Below are 21,759 nucleotides of genomic sequence, written 5' to 3' on the forward strand. Positions count from 1 at the left end.
AGACGAAATAAACAACACATCTACAATTTGTATCCCGTGTTCCACTTAGGGTTTACTGAAGCGGGGGATACATCGTTCAAGTGAACAACAGGACAGTAATGCTAGTGAAGAAATCGACGTACGCTGAACTTGTACCCCGTACTGCACTTAAGCAATCCAGCTCGAAAGAGTTTCGAGATACAACTGACATACATGTAACGTGATGTATTCTTTGCTAGTAATATATTTCATTCATTGCTTTCGATTGTATTTTGCGGAGAAATACTAAGATACAAACACGCGATATCATTAACGTGAGAATACTAATGGCCCTTATTATGTGAAGTACGGTTTTTCTCTCTTGCATTCCTTTGTTTCTGAACATTCTTCTCAGCTCTTTCATCTCTGTAATACATGCTCTCTGGCGAATTCTGACGTCATTGGTCAAAGCCGACGGGTTGTATCCCCTGCTAAACTAGACCCGTAAAACTGTCACACATACAGAATGAAAACTGTATTTTTACGAAAATGGCGTGCATTTCTTTTGGAGTCACCCTTTGAACAACCTTTCTTCCCATACTCTACACGTGAGCGGAACGGGACAAAGCCCTAAGAAATGGTGCAATGGAAAGTACGTTCTGCCACACATTTCACTGTGGTTCCCAGAGAACGAATGTAGATGTAGATGTAGAGAAACCCGTGCCGTTTGGAGAGGGAACCTCGGTCTCCGTTACCGTGGAAACGACAACCGCAACCACGCAGGCGACCAGCGATGTGGCTGCGAAGGCTGGCGGCGGCGATCTCGCTGGCGCTGGTGCTGCGTGTGGCCGGGGACGGCGAAGATGAAAGGCACGTGAACGCGCGTCTGGAGATCTCCATCGAGGACCGGCCGTACCTGGTGTCCCTGCACAAGAAGCTGCGGGGACACGTGTGCGCCGCGTCGCTCGTCTCAACCACGTGGCTGCTGACCGCGGCGTACTGCCTGCACGACGGCTACAGAGTGTCCGGGCCCGCCGAGTACATCGTGGTCGCAGGCATCACCGACCTCACGGCCTGCTACAACAACCTCGAGGAATGCGTGAAGACCGAGGTACGTCTCTCTCTTTCCGTTCGTACGTTTAACGAAGTCACCCGATCAACGTAATACTGGCGGTAATTGGGTAATTTCCATGAAGTGTTGCCTATCGAACACGAGGGCTCCGAACGGTATAAGCTGAAGGAAAAAAACCGCTGCACCAGTGAAGAGTTGTGCGACATAAACGAAAGTTTTTAGGTGTCTTTCTACATCTGAAGGATTATGCCTGTTCAAAATTCGCGCCAGCCGCATGCTAGTGCTATGAGAATGCAAGGTAATTTCCAAGAATGATTGCCTGTCGAAGTCGCTGGGTCCAAACGACAAATATCGAACATGCGATTGCAAATCGATCATGCGACTCTCGTCGCGGGCGTTTTAAGTATGTTTACGGTGGTCACTACAGCAACGACAAAAGAAGAGCGTTAAAAAAAGGGGTCAACAGAAACATCCGATCTCACGCGTCGGCTTTGACCCGTGACGTAAGGGTGATGTGGTGTGTGACGTCATTACGGCGCGGAGTTTGGTTTGTGAGTGTGGCGTGTTTGTAGATGTTGCCTCGTTGACGTTACCTTAGTAGGAGTTTTAGGGCCTGTAATATATAGTTTACCTTTTTACTGTACTTTTTGTTTTAACGTCGTCTATGAGGCTTTTATCAGTTTGCCATTAGATTGTTCAATCTTTATGGTCTATATGTTTTGTCGCTACTCGTTATGTCTAATGAATCAATATTGTTTTTTTCTTTTTTTTTATTTGTTTCTTTTTTTTATCTTTTGATTGACCTACACATTGATCTGTAGCGTAGCCCTGAATACGAGGTTAGGTTGGGAGTTTTTTTTTGGCAGGGGGGGGGGGTCAGGGGGGGGGGGCGCAGCCCCCCCCCTGCCTGGCCTTGAGTACCACTTGTTTATTATTATCTTTGTTTGCTATCAATGTTAGCAGATTGTTCTTGTGAAACCTTTGTGTGTGTTGTTTTTCTATGTGTTTTCGTCTTTGTGATACGTATGCAACGTTTCTATATCCGCCATATTGGAATTGTCGTTTCCGCTATATTTTTGACGTCATTGGTCAAAGCCGACGGGTTAGATCGGACGCTTCCGTATTTCCAAAAAAAGATTTTTAATTACAAAGGAGACGACTTACCTTACTCGACGTCGGTGTTCTCGTCATGTGAAATTCCATGTGATGTGTACGCTACAGGGACAATTCCCTTTTTGCCGTAGCCTGGGTAAACTCTGCCAATATCACGCAAGAGTGTCGGCAGAATGTCACATGCGTTAACTTTTCCCTGCAAACGCAAGCTGTGGAAATAGAGATACTCAAACAATTAGAGTTCGTCTCTTTGTCCTGGACGCCCTTCTCTTTTAATGGAAGATTTCACAAATTTCCATATCCGCTCGATATTCTGCGTGTGCACACTAACGTCATCCACAGACAGGAACTCTACAGAATGGCTCACAAACTCGTGGTCGAATCCTTCAGCTTTCAGAGTCTTGTAGCACTGAAACCCGCCTGTAAAGACTTTTGTACCAGGCAGCATGAAGTTCTTTATCAGTCTAAGTGACCTTGTCTCAGGACAATACTCTGACAACGAAACACTTCCGGTACTCTCTATTCCACCGAATACCCAAATATGATCGATTTCACTCTTTGAAGATTGTCCTCTCTGCTTCTTCCTTCTAGTTATATGAGACTCACCCACTTCCACAACTTTACTCGCTCCACCAATTGGTACACTGTCGTTTGTCACTACCACGTAGCAGACTTCTCTGCAAAACCCGAAATAGTCACACACGGTATTAGCAGACAACTCAGTTTCCGATGCTGTTGTTTCCAAGGTGTAGTCTCGAATCCAGCAAGATGGAAGAATTGCGCTGGTCTGGATGGATGATTTGGAAGAGTCGAACTACGTATTCTTCCTGAAACTCGTTCGTTTTCCGCACTGTCCTCAATGCAACTGAAACGGTATTTCAGCAACGAAACTCCTCTTACGAAGTTTTATACACTTCGCACCACCACAGTCAGTACAGTCCCTCCTTTTGTCGTCCGGTAGTACTCCATATTATGCGACAAAAAGTCAAACAATTTTCTACAATGGATAAGCATGAAATTAGTTTTTTCCATGTGAGATAATCGGCCTAAGAAACGTCGGGAACACCAGACCTCAGACTCACTATCGACGGAAATCGTCTGGGTTTCCCAAGCAACTCACAAATAATTCGCGGAGGAATGTAATTTAGAGCAACTAACGGAACGAAGGAAAACAGATAAAAATGACGATCACAAATAATTGACCGTAACGCCCGCGATGAGAGTCGCATGATCGATTTAGAGTCGCATGTTCGATATGTGTCGTTTGGCCCCCGCAACTTCGACAGCCAATCATTCTTGAAAACTACCGGATGCAAACCACATTTGGGTTAAATACACACTGTAAGGGTCGTAAGAATTAGTTGCCTGTGAGACTGGATGTGATGACTTGATGTCAGTCAAGAATGCCCCCAAGGCGACAGAGACACCATTATCAACAGCGCACTGAGTTTGAACGAGGTCGTGTAATTCTACTACGAGAAGCAGAATGCTCCTCCTGCTATACTGCCGAAAGACTTGGCTGGAATGTAGCCACTGTACATTGTTGCTGGCAGCGGGGTTCACGGGAACGTACGGTCGCAAGAAGACCGGGCGCGAGACAGCCACATGGCATTTCCGAGAGGGAAGAGCACCCTCATCGGCGTATGCCTCTGGCGCCTCGTACTTCATTTCCAGTAGCAATCTGAGCAGCAGTTGGCACCACAGTGACACAGCGAACTGTTACAAATCGGTTACTTCAAGGACAACACCGAGCCAGGTGCTGTGTAGTGTGCATTCCACTTACCCCTAACAGCCGCTATTTGAGGCTTCAGTAGTGTCAAGTTACAGCTCACTGGAGGGCAGGGTGGAGGCCTGTTGTGTTTTCTTGTGAAAGCTGGTTCCGCCTCGGTGCCAGTGTAGGCCGTATGTTGGTTAGAAGGAGGCCGGTTGAGGGCCTGGAACCAACCTTCTGCGTGCAAGACACACTGGACCTACATCTGGAGATATGCTTTGGTTTACGATTTCGTATGACAGCAGTAGTACTCTCGTGGTTAACCCACTCATCCTGATTACAAATTTGAACTTCAGTCTGATGATTTTACCTTCTGTGCTGCCATTCATGAAAAGCATTGCAGGAGGTGTTTTACAACAGGATAACGCTCGTTACGTACCGCTGTTGTAACCCAAGATGCGCTGCAGAATGTCGACATGTTGCTTTGGCCTGTTCGTTCACCAGATCTGTCTCCAATATAGGAGATCATTGGACGACAACTCCCGCGTCATCTTCAATCAGCAATAAACTTCCCTGTTCCTTGGAACAAACAATATTAACCGTCCCTGTATGGTACGACATTCTGGTGACAAACACACTCGAACTATTTCAAACAGTTAACGCAGAACAGGGAATCAGCGATCATAAATCGGTTACAGCATCGGTCATTTCAGTCGTAAATAGAAATATTAAAAAAGGTAGGAGACTTTTCTGTTTAGAAAAAGTGACATAAGGCAGATTTCAGAGTACTTGACGGCTCAACACAAAAGCTTTATCTGTAGTACAGATAGTGTTGAGGATCAGTGGACAAAGTTCAAAACCATCGTACAATATGCATTAGATGAGTATGTGCCAAGCAAGATCGTAAGAGATGGAAAAGAGCCACCGTGGTACAACAACCGAGTTAGAAAACTGCTACGGAAGCAAACGGAACTTCACAGCAAACATAAACATAGCCAAAGCTTTGCAGACAAACAAAAATTACACGAAGCTAATGTAATGTGAGGAGGGCAATGAGGGAAGCGTTCAACGAATTCGAAAGTAAAGTTTTATGTACTGACATGGCAGAAAATCCTAGGAAATTTTGGTCTTGTGTCGAAGCGGTAGGTTGATCAAAACAAAATGTCCAGACACTCTGCGACCAAAATCGTACTGAATGAGAGGATGACAGACTAAAGCCTGAAATAATACAGGTCTTTTTCCAGAGCTGTTTCACTGAGGAAGATTGCATTGTAGTTCGTTCTCTAGATTGTCGCACAGATGACAAAATGGTAGATATCGAAATAGATGACCGAGGGATAGAAAAACAATTAAAATCGCTCAAAAGTGGAAAGGCTACTGGACCTGATGGGGTACCATTTCGATTTTACACAGCATACGCGAAGGAACTTGCCCCCTTCTTCCAGCGGTGTACCCTAGGTTTCTAGAAGAGCGTAGCGTTCCAAAGGAATGCAAAAGGACACAGGTCATTCCCGTTTTCTAGAAGGGACGTCGAACAGATGTGCAGAACTATAGACCTATATCTCTAACGTCGATCAGTTGTAGAATTTTGGAACACGTATGTTCGAGTATAATGACTTTCCTGGAGACTAGAAATCTACTCTGCAGGAATAAGCACGGGTTTCGAAAAAGACGGTCGTGCGAAACCCAGCTCGCGCTATTCGTCCACGAGACTCAGAGAGCCATAGACACGGGTTCACAGGTAGATGCCGTGTTTCTTGACTTCCGCAAGGCGTTTGATACAGTTCCCCACAGTCGTGTAACGAACAATGTAAGAGCATATGGACTATCAGACCAATTGTGTGATTGGATTGAAGAGTTCCTAGATAACAGAACGCAGCATGTCATTCTCAATGGAGAGAAGCCTTCCGATGTAAAGAGTGATTTCAGGTGTGGCGCAGGGGAGTATCGAAGGACCGTTGCTATTCACAATATATATAAATAACCTTGTGGATAACGTCGGAAGTTCACTGAGTCTATTTGCGGGTAATGCCGTAGTTTTTCGAGAGGTTATAACAATGGAAAATTGTACCGAAATGCAGGAGGATCTGCAACGAATTGACCCATGGTGCAGGGAGTGTCAAATGAATCTCAATGTAGACAAGTGTAATGTATTGCGATACATAAAAAGAAATATCATTTATCATTTAGCTACAATATAGCAGGTAAGCAACTGGAAGCAGTTAATTCCATAAATTATCTGGGAATAGGCATTAGGAGTGATTTAAAATGGAATGACCATATAAAATTAATCGTCGATAAAGCAGATGCAAGACTGAGACTCATTGGAAGAATCCTAAGGAAATCCAATCTGAAAACAAAGGAAAAGAGAAGATCCAACGGAGAGCAGTGCGCTTCGTTACAGGATCATTTAGTAATCACGAAAGCGTTACGGAGATGATAGATAAACTCCAGTAGAAATCTCTGCAAGAGAGACTCTCAGTAGCTCGGTACGGGCTTTCATTGAAGTTTCGAGAACATACTTCCACCGAGAAGTCAAGCAGTATATTGCCCGCTCCTACGTATATCTCGCGAAGAAACCATGAGGATAAAATCAGAGAGATCAGAGCCCACACAGAAGCATACCGACAGTCTTTCTTTCCACGAACAATACGAGACTGGAATAGAAGGGAGAACCGATAGAGGTACTCAAGGTACCCTCCGCCACACACCGTTAGGTGGCTTGCGGAGTATGGATGTAGATGTAGACATAGAAATACAACAGGCAGGAAATTCCATCAGACAGACTGACATTCAGCACCTGTACAATACAATGGATGCACATATGGATGCTTGTGGTCTACATTCTGACAGCTACAACGGTTATTAATACACCAGTAGTTCACTTTTTCAGTGGCTTATCTCGAGCTCACATTAACCTGTGACCATGCAATACTAATCACTTACATATGGTACATACCCAAATGCATTTCCGATTTTTATTACACTACATTAATTATTCTTTGATGTTATCAGTGCTCTCTGATAAGTGCTCTGTCAAACTCTTCACGCAGTATCATATCTCCCATTTCATCTTCATCTACATCCTCTTCCATTTCCATAATATTGTCCTCAAGTGCATCACCCTTGTACGGACCCCCCTATATACTCCTTCCACCTTTCTGCTTTCCCTTCTTTGCATAGAATTGGGTTTCCATCTGAGCTCTTGCTATTCGTACAGGTGGTTCTCTTTTCTACAAAAGTCTCTTTAATTTTCCTGTAGGCAGTATCTATCTTACCCCTAGTGAGATATGCCTCTATATCCTTCTTCAGTGTGTATCGAACGACAAAATATATCGAACATACAGCTGTCGTGGAGGAAGATATGGAAAGTGTTAATTGCGTTGCCAGGGCAACCGCGTGTAACGCTTAGCATTGGCAGTAGGAACGAGAGAAGCCGTTATAGTCTCGTTGTAGTGTCTTACCTTCCGAAACTTAGGTCCTCGATTGTGTAGTGTGCAATCGTGTTTGTGTTTCTGTTGTGAATATGGATTGCTACCAAATGAAAGCCTCAGCTGAGCGAAATTTCGTAAGAAAGGCGCCACTGTTGGTTTTCCATTTGAATTGTATTGCGCGCAACGTCAGAAAAGGTAATCGATATGGAAAAACACATGGTTGGACAATTGTAAGTTGGCCATCGAAAGGAGCATTATTTTTGTCTCGTGTTGTGCAAGACACTATACCCCCCTACAAGCGGCTGCTTCCAGAATTGAGCTATCCACAAACACCGTTTGTGACCACTGAGGGTTCTGTCGAGTAGTATGCTACGTGATATTCGCAAATGAAAGTGTTCTTATCTGTGGACAAAACAAGATATTTGAAATAAACGAATCCATTGCAAGGGAACCCCCAAAGTACTTCATAGTTCGAATATACTCGAGTGCCAAGAAACTTTTGTGGCTATCAGAAAGCTCTTCATATTAAAAAAAAAAGGAGAATTCAAACAAGAATTTGTAAATCATTCTGTGGAATTTGTCTCTTCGGGTGAGCCACCTGTCTAAAAACGGAATATACAGAGCTGTGGACATCTGTGAAATCGTCGATTAAAAGACAAGGCCGACCTGGAGACAGGGACGAACTGTACGCTTTCCTGTACCTCTACTTCCACAACGTGCGGTGAAAATTCAACCTCCTGAGGCCCTACCAGTATTCCTGAGAGGCATATCTAAGAGTTTATCCCGGTTACAAGAAACAAGCGTTGCTTCCAGCGTCGCATACAACCTGCGGGAGAGCCCATGAAGAAGGCGCGGCTGACGAGTAATGTGACTGAAATTATTAGTTCCCTTTGTAATTCATCATAACTAGTAAACGTTCGTCTTTTGCCTTGGATTTAGTCGCCACAACAAACAGTATCATATTTGTGACCACGAGAGTCTCGCGGTCCGTGTACACTGACGGGAAAAGAATCTCGGCACGAAGAAGGAGTTGTGCGACATAAACAAAGACTGGCACGAGTGTTTCTGCATATGAAATATGATGTCTATTCAGATTTCGCGCCAGTCGCCTACAAGTGGCGCCAGTAGCATCACTATCAGAATGCAAATCAGGTTTGTTTTAAATACACGCAGTAACGGCCTTGAAAGTTAATTACCATTGAGATTGGACGTGGTGAGTTGCATGAGTTGCTGTTGGTCAATAATACCTTTAACACGACAAAGACGCCTTTAGGTTACCCTCCATTCAGAGGCTGTTGCACGCAGCGACTGTTATTGACCGCCGGCCGGAGTGGCCGTGCGGTTCTAGGCGCTACAGTCTGGAACCGAGCTACCGCTACGGTCGCAGATTCGAATCCTGCCTCGGGCATGGTTGTGTGTGAGGTCCTTAGGTTAGTTAGGTTTAATTAGTTCTAAGTTCTAGGTGACTGATGACCTCAGAAGTTAAGTCGCATAGTGCTCAGAGCCATTTGAACCAATTTGTTATTGACTTGTAAATAATAGATATCAGTTATCAGTCGTGCTTTTGAAATTTTATTGGCAGATGTAGATTTCAGCTAGAAACTAGCCATTCTCAATGCACTGTAATTTTTGATCAGTGCATGCAATGACTCATTCAATGAACTGTGGATGAAGACCGACCAACAGGCATTACATGCATTGATCAAAAATGATAGTGCATTGAGAATGGCTAGTTTCTAGCTAAAATCTAGATCTGCCAATAAAATTTCAGAAGGACGACTGATAGCTGAAATCTATTATGTACAAAAGACGCCATTATGAACACCTCATTGCGTTTGAACGGCGTAACTGGGCCACGAGAAGGAGAAAGACTTTCTAGGAATGTAGCGACTCTACATGACTACCCGCGGCGGTGGTGACGATGATGCCGGTCCCAAGAAGACAGGACACCGGATGACCACTACAGATAAAGATGACCTTTGTTTTCGGCTATGGCTCTGGCGCATCATACTGCATCTGCAACAGCAATCTGAACACCTGTCGGCACCACAGTCACCCAGAGCACTGTTACAAATCGGTTACTTCAGAGATATCTCCGTGGCAGACACCCTGTCTGTCCACTAACCCCAAACCATCACCTTTGGCGATTTCAGTGGTGGTCAAGCGAAAGCGCATTGGAGGGCAGGGCGGAAGTGTGTTTTGTTTTCAGATGAAAGCTGGTTCTGCCTCGGTGCCAGTGATGGTCGTGCGTTGGTTAGTAAAAACCCAGTTTAGGGCCTGCAAACAAAGTTTCTGCCTGCTAGACACAATACACCTACACCTTGAGTTATTTTTTTGGGGTGCGATTTCGTATGACAGGTGGAGCATTCTCGTGGTTATCCCATGCACCCTGATAGCGATATGCACATATGCAGATGGCGGTAATACCGCGTACAGAAGGTATATCAGGGCAATGAACACCTGCTGAGGGATTAAGTCTTACTAACCCCCCAGCAGAGTGTGTTTACTTCTTTTTTTACAGGTACCCACCAGCAAGGACGAATCAAAAAGGAAGGTAATACCTATTCTCCCATCCCTTAGGAACCACAGGAATGACAATTTCTGTCTAAACAGTACCACCTTGAGCCAATATCGGCCTCGTCTTTTTCAGCGCCACCGTCAGGGCAATGCACTGGCGCTGCTTTCATTTGTTCTCAGGAGATTCAAACGAAACCGACATGTTTATGGTCACACGACAGAAATTAACAGAATTTGAAAACGGAATTGTAGCTGTAGCTAGACGCATGGGACATCCTGTTTTTGAAGTCGGTAGGGAATTCGATATTCCGAGATCCACAGTGTCAAGAGTGTACTGAGAATGCCAAATTTCAGGCATTACCTCTCACTACAGACAACGCAGTAGCCGACAGTCTTCACTTAACGACTGAGAGTAGCGAAGTTTCTCTAGAGTTGTCAGTGCTGACAGACAAGCAACACCGCATTAAGTAACCGCAAAAATCAATTTGAGACCTATGACGAACATACGCCTTGCTCAATACGGCGAAATTTGGTTCAAAATGGTTCAAATGGCTCTAAGCACTATGGGACTTAACATCTGAGGTCATCAGTCCCCTACACTTACAAATAGTTAAACCTAACTAACCTGAGGACACCACACACATACATGCCCGACGCAGGCTTCGAACCTGCTACCCTAGCAGGCGCCCGGTTCTGGACTGAAGCGCCTAGAGACGATCGGTCACAGCGGCTGGCGGCGAAATTTGGCGTTAATGGGCTATGGCAGCAGACGACCGACGCGAGTGCCTTTACTAATAGCCTGACATTGCCTGCAGCACTTCTCCCGAGCTCGTGAACATGTTGGTTGGACTCTAGACTACTGGAAAACCGTGGCCTGGTCAGATGAGTCCCGATTCCCGTTGGTGGGAGCCAAGGCTCTTTGCAAGCGGGTGATGGCTCTAAATTGGTGTGGTGTGATGTGAACAGATTATTGATTGGCAATGGTTATCGGCTACTTGAAGGCCATTTGCCGTCATTCATGTACAGGGTTATTACAAATGATTGAAGCGATTTCACAGCTCTACAATAACTTTATTATTTGAGATATTTTCACAATGCTTTGCACACACATACAAAAACTCAAAAAGTTTTTTTAGGCATTCACAAATGTTCGATATGTGCCCCTTTAGTGACTCGGCAGACATCAAGCCGATAATCAAGTTCCTCCCACACTCGGCGCAGCATGTCCCCGTCAATGAGTTCGAAAGCATCGTTGATGCGAACTCGCAGTTCTGGCACGTTTCTTGGTAGAGGAGGTTTAAACACTGAATCTTTCACATAACCCCACAGAAAGAAATCGCATGGGGTTAAGTCGGGAGAGCGTGGAGGCCATGACATGAATTGCTGATCATGATCTCCACCACGACCGATCCATCGGTTTTCCAATCTCCTGTTTAAGAAATGCCGAACATCATGATGGAAGTGCGGTGGAGCACCATCCTGTTGAAAGATGAAGTCGGCGCTGTCGGTCTCCAGTTGTGGCATGAGCCAATTTTCCAGCATGTCCAGATACACGTGTCCTGTAACGTTTTTTTCGCAGAAGAAAAAGGAGCCGTAAACTTTAAACCGTGAGATTGCACAAAACACGTTAACTTTTGGTGAATTGCGAATTTGCTGCACGAATGCGTGAGGATTCTCTACCGCCCAGATTCGCACATTGTGTCTGTTCACTTCACCATTAAGAAAAAATGTTGCTTCATCACTGAAAACAAGTTTCGCACTGAACGCATCCTCTTCCATGAGCTGTTGCAACCGCGCCGAAAATTCAAAGCGTTTGACTTTGTCATCGGGTGTCAGGGCTTGTAGCAATTGTAAACGGTAAGGCTTCTGCTTTAGCCTTTTCCGTAAGATTTTCCAAACCGTCGGCTGTGGTACGTTTAGCACCCTGCTTGCTTTATTCGTCGACTTCCGCGGGCTACGCGTGAAACTTGCCCGCACGCGTTCAACCGTTTCTTCGCTCACTGCAGGCCGACCCGTTGATTTCCCCTTACAGAGGCATCCAGAAGCTTTAAACTGCGCATACCATCGCCGAATGGAGTTAGCAGTTGGTGGATCTTTGTTGAACTTCGTCCTGAAGTGTCGTTGCACTGTTATGACTGACTGATGTGAGTGCATTTCAAGCACGACATACGCTTTCTCGACTCCTGTCGCCATTTTGTCTCTCTGCGCTCTCGAGCGCTCTGGCGGCAGAAACCTGAAGTGCGGCTTCAGCCGAACAAAACTTTATGAGTTTTTCTACGTATCTGTAGTGTGTCGTGACCATATGTCAATGAATGGAGCTACAGTGAATTTATGAAATCGCTTCAATCATTTGTAATAGCCCTGTACTTCATGTTCCCAGACAATGCTGGAACTTTTATGGACGACAATGTGTCATGTTACCGGGCAACAGGTGTTCCTGACTGGTTTGAAGAAAATTCTGGACAGTTGGAGCCAAGGATTTGGCCACCTAGGTAGCCCGAAATGAATGCCATCAAACATTCATGGGCATAATCGAAAAATCAGATGTTGTTAGTGATAGCAAAGGCCTACCGTTGTGCTCTTCTGAAAGGCCGGATGCAACAATTAACTCATTACCAAAAGAGTTACGATCAGGTCTATCTGATATGTACGATGGGTGAAAGTAACTGTGACTGATAATGTCCCTGTTTAAGGAGGGGATGTCTTAACTTTGAACAATATAATTGTGGGCGAAATTGCCTATGGTAGTGCAGTTTTTACAAGACTAGGAGGTTCTACATCGTCATTGGTGGTTTGACTGTTCTCAATCATGCATCACTCGCCAAGTTTATAACCTTCTGAAATAGCCCAGTCAACGGAGACCAAAAAAGATCAATTAGAGGAAAAATGCCGTAGTCGCCAATTTTTGCACAGTCGTAGAAGTTTGAATTCTGACAACGTAATACAAGTGCTGATTTAGTGTGATGTGAACGTTGGGATGGCGGACGTTTAGAGGTCACTTCTTCATGTTTTTCTCCAAAACCGCACCTTCTATCGCAAATTTTTCGCGGTACAAAGTTAAACTAGAAGAAAAGGTCCTGTTAATTTTTTATCTGAGACTAACAGTTTTAGAGGTCACTTCTTCATGTTTTTCTCCAAAACCGCACCTCCTATCGCAAATTTTTCGCGGTACAAAGTTAAACTAGAAGAAAAGGTCCTGTTAATTTTTTATCTGAGACTAACAGTTCCCACATTGCAAGGAATGAAATAATCGCATATTTCTTAAAAATATTCATTTTATCGTAGGAAATTAATGTTTACCTTCAAATGAGTTGGATTATATACAAATATTAAATGTGTGTACCATGTCTAAGTGCAGTCGAGCCGTATCAAGGGTCAAATTGTGTTCCGGAGGGTTTATGAAGATGAAGGGACAATGTGTAGGGAAGAAGCGCGAAGTAAGATAAGACGCCGCACTGTGTTAATGAAATTCCCTACTTCATAGGTCTGCAAATCAAAGATCGAACAGCGCGAAGTAAGATAAGACGCCGGACTGTGTTAATGAAATTCCCTACTTCATAGGTCTGCAAATGAAAGATCGAACAGGTGGTTCACTACGTTACAAGAAGCAACTAGAGAGTGTGTCAAAAAGAAATACCAACCCTTCACGGTGCAGCTTGCGAATCACTGGCGACACACTATGAAGACATGCCCGAGGGACATTAGTTTTCCACAAAAAGAGTTAACACTACGTGAAATACAAATATGAGTTAGCAACGAAACTTACACAAGAAATAGGTATGGCTAGAACCTACAAAAATCCCTGCACACTTTTCTGTACTGCTAGAGGAGGCGCTGATTCGTAGTCATCCTGTGCGGTAACTGCAGCGTTCGTTCTGAAAAGGCAATTGCATGCCACCACGAGCGCTGCTCGCTTTTCATTTTGCCGACAGGCTGTACATCACCGGCATTTCCTTTCCAGTTCTCTTATGTGAGCAGACAAGATAACTTTACTCAGGTCGTGTGAATGTAGTGGAATTATTCTCAGTTTATTCTATGAGTACTTATTTGCAATTTTCAAGTGAGCTATTACGTAAAAGTAGCGGACAATGAGAGTAGCACAAGCTGACCGAAGGTTCCTTAGAAACTTAACTATGTATATAGATAATTTTCGTTAGTCAATGACCTGCTGCAATTCTTTCTATTCGATGCGACTTTGAAGACTTCCTTGTCTCTAATCCCCTAACGTACCCCAGTTATCCAAACAGGGAAAGAGGCCTGCAATTTAACGTGGAATCCGAAAGACTTGTTGTTTCTGGCGACCTCTCATATCGAACGAAGGTTAAGGCTGGGATAAATCTAGGCAGGTATAATAAAGGGGGGATGCCAAGGTGTTATGAAGCCAACGTCCGACGTGTTAGTTACCCAGAACTTCAGCTTCTTATGGAAATGTTTCATAAAGTGGAAATGTTTTGATCAAAAGTGCCAAGTTGCGTCATTTACAGGAGTGCTAATAAGTCTGATTACAGTCGTAAGTGTAAAAGAAACACGTTTAATTTTCCAGTGGACTCGTTCACGTGATACTTCCTTTTATATAGATGAATTGTGAATGTGGTCTATACCTTGAGTGTAGTGGTTTTATGTCTGTCAATTTTTTTTTCACTTCAGTTTTTCCATCAGTCGGAGTCTAAAAGTCTTCTTGGTGAACGCTGTAAGAAGAGGAGACTGGAAACTGACCAAATATAGCAAAATACATTCCCAACATTTTTAGGAAGACGACATAACCAACCTTTATTTACGTCAGTCCGTATTAAGGTAAATGCTTGGTTTCGAAAGCAGACTTTTCACATCACGCACTTCACATCTCGGTTATTCTAAACGTACTAAAAAAAGAAAACTACATTAAGGAGGCGAAATGTGTCTTGTTAACGGATCAAATTTGTACTTAATACCACAAAAACGTCTGAAAATGATTACCATTAGATTAGAGTTTAACGTCTCGTCGATAACGATGTCGTTAGAGAAGGAGCACAAGCTCGAGTGAGGGAAATATGGGGAAGGAAAATAGCCATACTCTTTCAAAGGAATCATCCAGGCATTTGCCTGTAACGTCTTAGGGAAATCGCGGAAAACCTAAATCAGAATGGCCGGACGAAGGTTTGAACTGTCGCCCCGAATGCGAGTCCGGTGTGTAAATCATTGCTCCACCCCTCTCGGTAAAATAATTTCCTGGCGCTGTATCATTCACGAAACCACTGTCACATTTCCTATTTAAACCATCTCTTGCGTGCCCACGATAGAAATTATTAGGATGCGTTTTCCGTAAGTTTAATAAACACAATAACAGAGATCACCGTCATAAATAATATATTTTCCTTCACTATTTACAACAGACTGCCAACGTTGAAGTCACTTTTCGATTCGGTATCAGTAGAAATCACGTGGATTTGGGGTGAAGAACCCGACGAGCTATGTTGGGAGCTCATTTTCATTCGAAAAGGTAGTTCCTCGAAGGTTCTACTTTAGAGAGCGGAAGAGGTGAAAATCTGAGGCCGCAAGATCAGATGAATAAGGCGCGTGCGGAAGTACTTCCAAACCCAACTTCTGTATAGCGGTTTTTGTCGGTCCAGCAGAATGCGGGCGTCCGTCATCGTAGAGTTGATTCACTTTACACAGCCTTCCTGCTCACTGTTCTTGGATTGCGTCTACAAGACGTCTCAGTTGTTGACAGTAAATGTCAACAGTGACGGTTACACATCGGGGAAGAAATTAATAGTACACCACACCATTGCTCTTTCATCACACGCATAACATTAACTTTTGTGGATGTGCGCAGGTCTTTGTACAGGGAGTTGCTGCTTTCTTTGGGTTCAACCATTCCTTTCTTTTCCTTATGTCAGCAAAAAGACAGCATTTGTCGTCACCGTTACTGATAAACGAAGGGAATAGTGGGTATTGCTCACGAGTCAATTGACGATGAACAAGCAGAGATGCACATAAAGGCACCCGCTGATTTTTGCGATTTTGGCTTAGAGCATGCGGAATCAACATCCAGTTTTTGAACCTTCCCCATTGCATGCAAATGTCGCACGATCGTGAAGTAATCATCATTCATCACATCTGGCAGTTCTCGAGTACAGTGACGTGGATCATTGTGTATTACTGCCTTTAAACTATCTTCATCAACCCCTGAAGGTCTTTCTCATTGTCAAAAAGATCGTCCTTAAAACTAGAAAATCGTTTTCTTGTCGTGCTCTGTCCAGTGATACTATCCCCATACAGGCCCTAACGCTCCTGGAAAGATCCGTTGCTGTCACCGCTCTACTAAACTGAAATTGAAGAATATATCCGAACTGTTCCGCTATCTCCACTTAGCACTCCATTTCTAGCGTCCACACCTCTACTCACTATCTCCAAATGAGAAAATGACAGTATGCAAACTGAAATCCAGAGCTCCACTCACTATCTCCAAATCAGCAAATGACAGTATCCAAACTGATATCCACAGCTCCACTCACTATCTCCAAATGAGAAAATGGCAGTATACAAAATGAAATCCAGAGCTCCACTCACTATCTCCAAATGGGCAAATGACAGTATCCAAACTGATATCCACAGCTCCACTCACTATCTCCAAATGAGAAAATGACAGTATACAAACTGAAATCCACAGCTCCACTCACTATCTCCAAATGGGCAAATGATAGTATCCAAACTGATATCCACAGCTCCACTCACTATCTCCAAATGAGAAAATGACAGTATACAAACTGAAATCCACAGCTCCACTCACAATCTCCAAATGAGTAAATGACAGTATGTAAATTGAAATACCAATGGTGAGTTGTAAGTAGAAAATGACAATCGATAAACAAACCCATAGAAACTGGAATACCAACATGCATAGGTTAGAGAATTCCCTCGTTAGGCCCGACAATACGCCTCAAAAATGTTCAAATGTGTGTGAAATCTTGTGGGACTTAACTTCTAAGGTCATCAGTCCCTAAGCTTACACACTACTTAACCTAAATTATCCAAAGGACGAACACACACACCCATGCCCAAGGGAAGACTCGAACCTCCGCCGGGACCAGCCGCACAGTCCATGAGTGCAGCGCCTAAGACCGCTCGGCTAATCAAGACGCCTCCTGAGACGCGACAAAGTAGCAGCAGGCAAAACGCAACAGGGAATGAAAATAGTAATGTGGTAATAGTAAACTGAAGGAGCGTCTATAGAAAGGTCCCAGAACTACTCTCATTAATAAATGGTCACAATGCCCACATAGCACTAGGGACGTAAAGTTTGCTGAAACCCGATGTAAACAGTAACGAAATTTTAAACTCAGATTGGAATGTATACCGCAGAGACAGGTTGGAAGTGAAGGGGGAGACGTTTTTGTAGCGATAAAAAGTGTAATAGTACTGAAGGAAATGGACGAAGATCCGAAATGTGAAATAATTTGGGTGAAGGTCACGGTTAAAGCAGGCTCAAACTTGGTAATTGGATGTCTCTATAGGCCCCCTGGCTCAGCAACTGTTGTGGCAGAGAACCTGAAAGAAAATTTGGAAAATATTCCGAGTAGATTTCCCGACCATGTTATAGTTCTGGGTGGAGATTTTAATTTACCAGATATAGACTGGGAGACTCAAAAGTGTATAACGGGTGGCAGGGACAAAGAATCCAGTGAAATTTATTTAAGTGCGTTATCTGAAAACTACCTTGAGCAGTTAAACAGAGAACCGACTCAAGGCGATAACATATTAGACCTTCTGGTGACAAACAGACCCGTACTATTTGAAACAGTTAACGCAGAACAGGGAATCAGCGATCATAAAGCGGTTACTGCATCGATAATTTCAGCCGTAAATAGAAATATTAAAAAAGGTAGGAAGATTTTTCTGTTTAGCTAAAGTGACAAAAAGCAGATTTCAGAGTACTTTACAGCTCAACACAGAAGTTTTATCTCAAGTACAGATAGTGCTGAGGGTCAGTGGACAAAGTTCAGAACCATCGTACAATATGCAGCAGATGAGTATGTGCCAAGCAAGATCGTAAGAGATGGAAAAGAGCCACCATGGTACAGCAATCGAGTTAGAAAACTATTACGAAAGCAAAGGGAACTTCACAGCAAACATAAACATAGCCAAAGCCTTGCAGACAAAAAAAAAAAAAATTACACGAAGCGAAATGTAGTGTGAGGAGGGCTATGTGAGAGGCGTTCAGTGAATTCGAAAGTAAAGTTCTATGTACTGACTTAGCAGAAAATCCTAAGAAATTTTGGTCTTATGTCAAAGCGGTAGATGGATCAAAACGAAAAGTCCAGACACTCTGTGACCAAAATTGTACTGAAACAGAGGATGACAGAGTAAAGGCCGAAATGCTGAATGTCGTTTTCCAAAGCTGTTTCACAGCGGAAGACTGCACTGTAGTTCCTTCGCTAGATTGTCGCACAGATGACAAAATGGTAGATATCGAAATAGGTGACAAAGGGATAGAGAAACAATTAAAATCGCTCAGAAGAGAAAAGGCCGCTGGACCCGATGGGATACCAGTTCGATTTTACACAGAGTACGCGGAGGAACTTGCCCCCCTTCTTGCAGCGGTGTACCGTAGGTCTCTAGAAGAGCGCAGCATTCCTAAAGATTGGAAAAGGGCACAGGTCATCCCCGTTTTCAAGAAGGGACGTCGAACAGATGTGCAGAGCAATAGATCTATATATCTAACGTCGATCAGTTGTAGAATTTTGGAACACGTATTATGTTAGAGTATAATGACTTTTCTGGAGACCAGAAATCTACTCTGTAGGAATCAACATGGATTTCGCAAAAGACTATCGTGTGAAACCCAGCTTGCACTATTCGTCCACGAGACTCAGAGGGCCATAGACACGGGTTCCCAGCTAGATTCCGTGCTTCTTGGCTTCCGCAAGGCGTTTGATACAGTTCCCCACAGTCGTGCAACGAACAATGTAAGAGCATATGGACTATCAGACCAATTGTGTGTTTGGATTGAACAGTTCTTAGATAACAGAACGCAGCTTGTGATTCTCAATGGAGAGAAGTCTCCCAAAGTAAGAGTGATTTCAGGTGTGCCCCAGGGGAATGTCGTAGGACTGTTGCTATTCACAATATATATATATATATATATATATATATATATATATATATATATATATATATATATAATGGAAAATTGTACTGAAATGCAGGAGAATCTGCAAACGAATTGAAGCATGGTGCAGGGAATTACAATTGAAGCTCAATGTAGACAAGTGTAATGTGCTGCGAATACATAGAAAGAAAGATCCCTTATCATTTAGCTACAATATAGCAGGTCAGCAACTGTAAGCAGTTAATTCCATAAATTATCTGGCAGTAGGCATTAGGAGTGATTTAAAATGGAATGACAATATAAAATTAATCGTCGATAAAGCAGATGCAAGACTGAGATTCATTGGAAGAATCCTAAGGAAATGCAATCCGAAAACAAGGGAAGTAGGTTACAGTACACTTGTTTGCCCACTGCTTGAATACTGCTCACTGGTGTAGGATCCGTACCAAATAGGTTTGACACAAGAGATAGAGAAGATCCAAAGGAGAGCAGCGCGCTTCGTTACAGGATCATTTAGTAACCGCGAAAGCGTTACGGAGATGATAGATAAAGTCCAGTGGAAGACTCTGCAGGAGAGACGCTCAGTGGCTCTATACGGGCTCTTGTTGAAGTTTCTAGAACATACCTTCACCGAGGACTCAAGCAGTATATTGCTCCCTCCTACGTATATCTCGCGAAGAGACCATGAGGATAAAATCAGAGAGATTAGAGCCCACACAGTGGCTTACTGACAATCTATCTTTCCACGAACAATACGAGACTGTAATAGAAGGGAGAACCGATAGAGGTACTCAAGATACCCTCCGCCACACACCGTCAAGTAGCTTGCGGAGTATAGATGTAGATGTAGATGCTGTCGCCGTCTTTATACGTGCTTATTGCTGCTATTGCTGTTTTATCACCTCAGTGTATATGCGGGACAAGGATCAGTGTGGCATTCCTGTTCCAACGTTCGTGCATTAACGCGGAAACGAGTTATCACTAAATGCGTCCAAATTGGACCAACTTGCTGTTACTCTTTTCTTGGCTGTCGAAGGCCAACACAAGTAGATAACCATCGTGTGATGAAGAATGTAAATGGGGCAGCATGTCTATCGATACCTACCATTGCGAATAGTGTCTTATAATGGGTGCTGCTGCTTCACGATAACTTACGTCCCCATATCGGAATGTCGTGTCTTCAATCACTTAAAAGAATGTCTTCGGAAGGTTGACTCTTCCTGTCGGACTTGGATGTGCAGCGGGTAGTTACGGACTTCATGCAGCAGGACACGGAGTTTCACTAAACAAAGTGCAACGGTTGCATGGCTGCGTCAGCGCTCACAGAGATTTTGTTTGTTTGGCAGACCGATTGTGTACTGTATTGTCTTCTAACAGATACTTTTTTAATCGTTCCTTGTAATATATCGACTTTTTATTTTGGAAGTCTCGCAAGTCCATTCTTTCAAAGAAACGGCAGATCACATAAAATAATTTTACAGAATAATCATACAATGTAGGCTTTCACGGCCGGTGTTGTCTTCAGTTGAAACTTCCGGGCTGAGAGGCCGTGGTCGATGTATAAAATTTCCACCTAACGTTTCGTCTCCGTCTGCGGGAGACATCTTCTGAGGTCGTCCAGCTACTGCCACTGAGGCTCGAGGTACTCTCGCATTTATAGAGCGCGTACAGGGCACCACCATCCGTCACGTTGATGCCGACGGTATGCCTATCTTTGGAAGGCGTCATCATTCTCGATTAAGAGTAATCGATTGTCATTCCGCTGGCGCAACGTCGACATTCATATTTTGTCAAACTTCAAAATTTCCTTTTTTGTATTAAAATTATTATGGTGTTTGTGAATCTCTATTGCTTCTCTATACATGCGCGCATGATAACGGGATGTTCGTGCTAGAACGCTTGTCTCATTAAATTTAATTTCGTGGTTACCATCTCGAAAAACCATGCTCAGCTACGGCCGATTTTTCGATGAGTCCGAAGCGACAGTTTCTTTTATGTTCGGCTAAGCGGGTGTTTACACTTCTTTTCATTGTTCCAATATACACTTGTAGTGTAGACTCATGGTGAAGAAGAGCTGGATGTCTTCTTGGCAGAGTCGAACGAGAGCTACCGTTGCTACATCTTAATTAGGCACTTTTTTCCTGCGTTTCGCTATTACGCACAAGGTACATACATATACTTCGTGCAGAAATGAGTGAGGAGCATTCTTACGGCCCACATGCCTTTACTGGATGCAGGGTGCGCAAGTTGGTCAACCGAGTCGCTTCGTGGTTCATCCCAACTACGACGGCAACAAGACGCTCAACGATTTGGCACTGGTTCGACTGCGGAGAAGACTGAACTTGGGCGTTCGGGTCAACGAAGTCAACCTGCCCACGAACGTACTGGACCCAGAAGAAGAGCTGCGCAATGGAACTCTCTGCACCATTGTTGGGTGGAGCAGAAGGCTGATAACGAGAGGAGACCGGTGAGTACTAGAGTGCCGAAGCACGCCTAGGTCATATTATCGACGTACCGTGATTGCTACGTGTAATTGTACAACACACCGAGGAGCAGACGCGTTATGAGCACGGCTTACCACAATACTGAATGACGCCTGGTGACGTTGCACACACGTGACTCGTCAGGGAAAGATAATAAGCAGAGTAGAGAGGAATGGGGAATCATTTCATCGATGGTAAGGACTGCCACTGGCGTAACCGACACTGACAAAGGGCATATTATTGACGGTGTCTGTGAACGGGCATTTCGGAAATGGCGAAGCTGGTTGGGTATTTGTTTGCTACTGAATTGTATTTAAATTGCGAGCAGATAACGAAGTGTTGGACGTCCAAGCTGCCTCGTAAAACATGGAGGTCGGACG

At 43.9% G+C, this 21,759-nt stretch overlaps 1 protein-coding gene across 1 annotated transcript in view; it reads left to right on the plus strand.

Moving 5' to 3' along the window:
• The first annotated feature begins 751 nt into the window (after nucleotides 1-751).
• The window catches only part of LOC126234860 (complement factor D-like), a 151,758-nt gene continuing 130,750 nt past the window's right edge, over nucleotides 752-21,759 (plus strand). Inside the window, exons 1-2 of the mRNA XM_049943601.1 lie at nucleotides 752-1,069; nucleotides 21,134-21,363. Of these exons, the coding sequence (XP_049799558.1) occupies nucleotides 752-1,069; nucleotides 21,134-21,363 (548 nt within the window). The remainder of the gene's footprint in view (nucleotides 1,070-21,133; nucleotides 21,364-21,759) is intronic.

The sequence above is a fragment of the Schistocerca nitens genome, chromosome 2 (assembly GCF_023898315.1).
Source record: "Schistocerca nitens isolate TAMUIC-IGC-003100 chromosome 2, iqSchNite1.1, whole genome shotgun sequence".
NCBI classification, from domain to species: Eukaryota; Metazoa; Arthropoda; class Insecta; order Orthoptera; family Acrididae; genus Schistocerca; species Schistocerca nitens.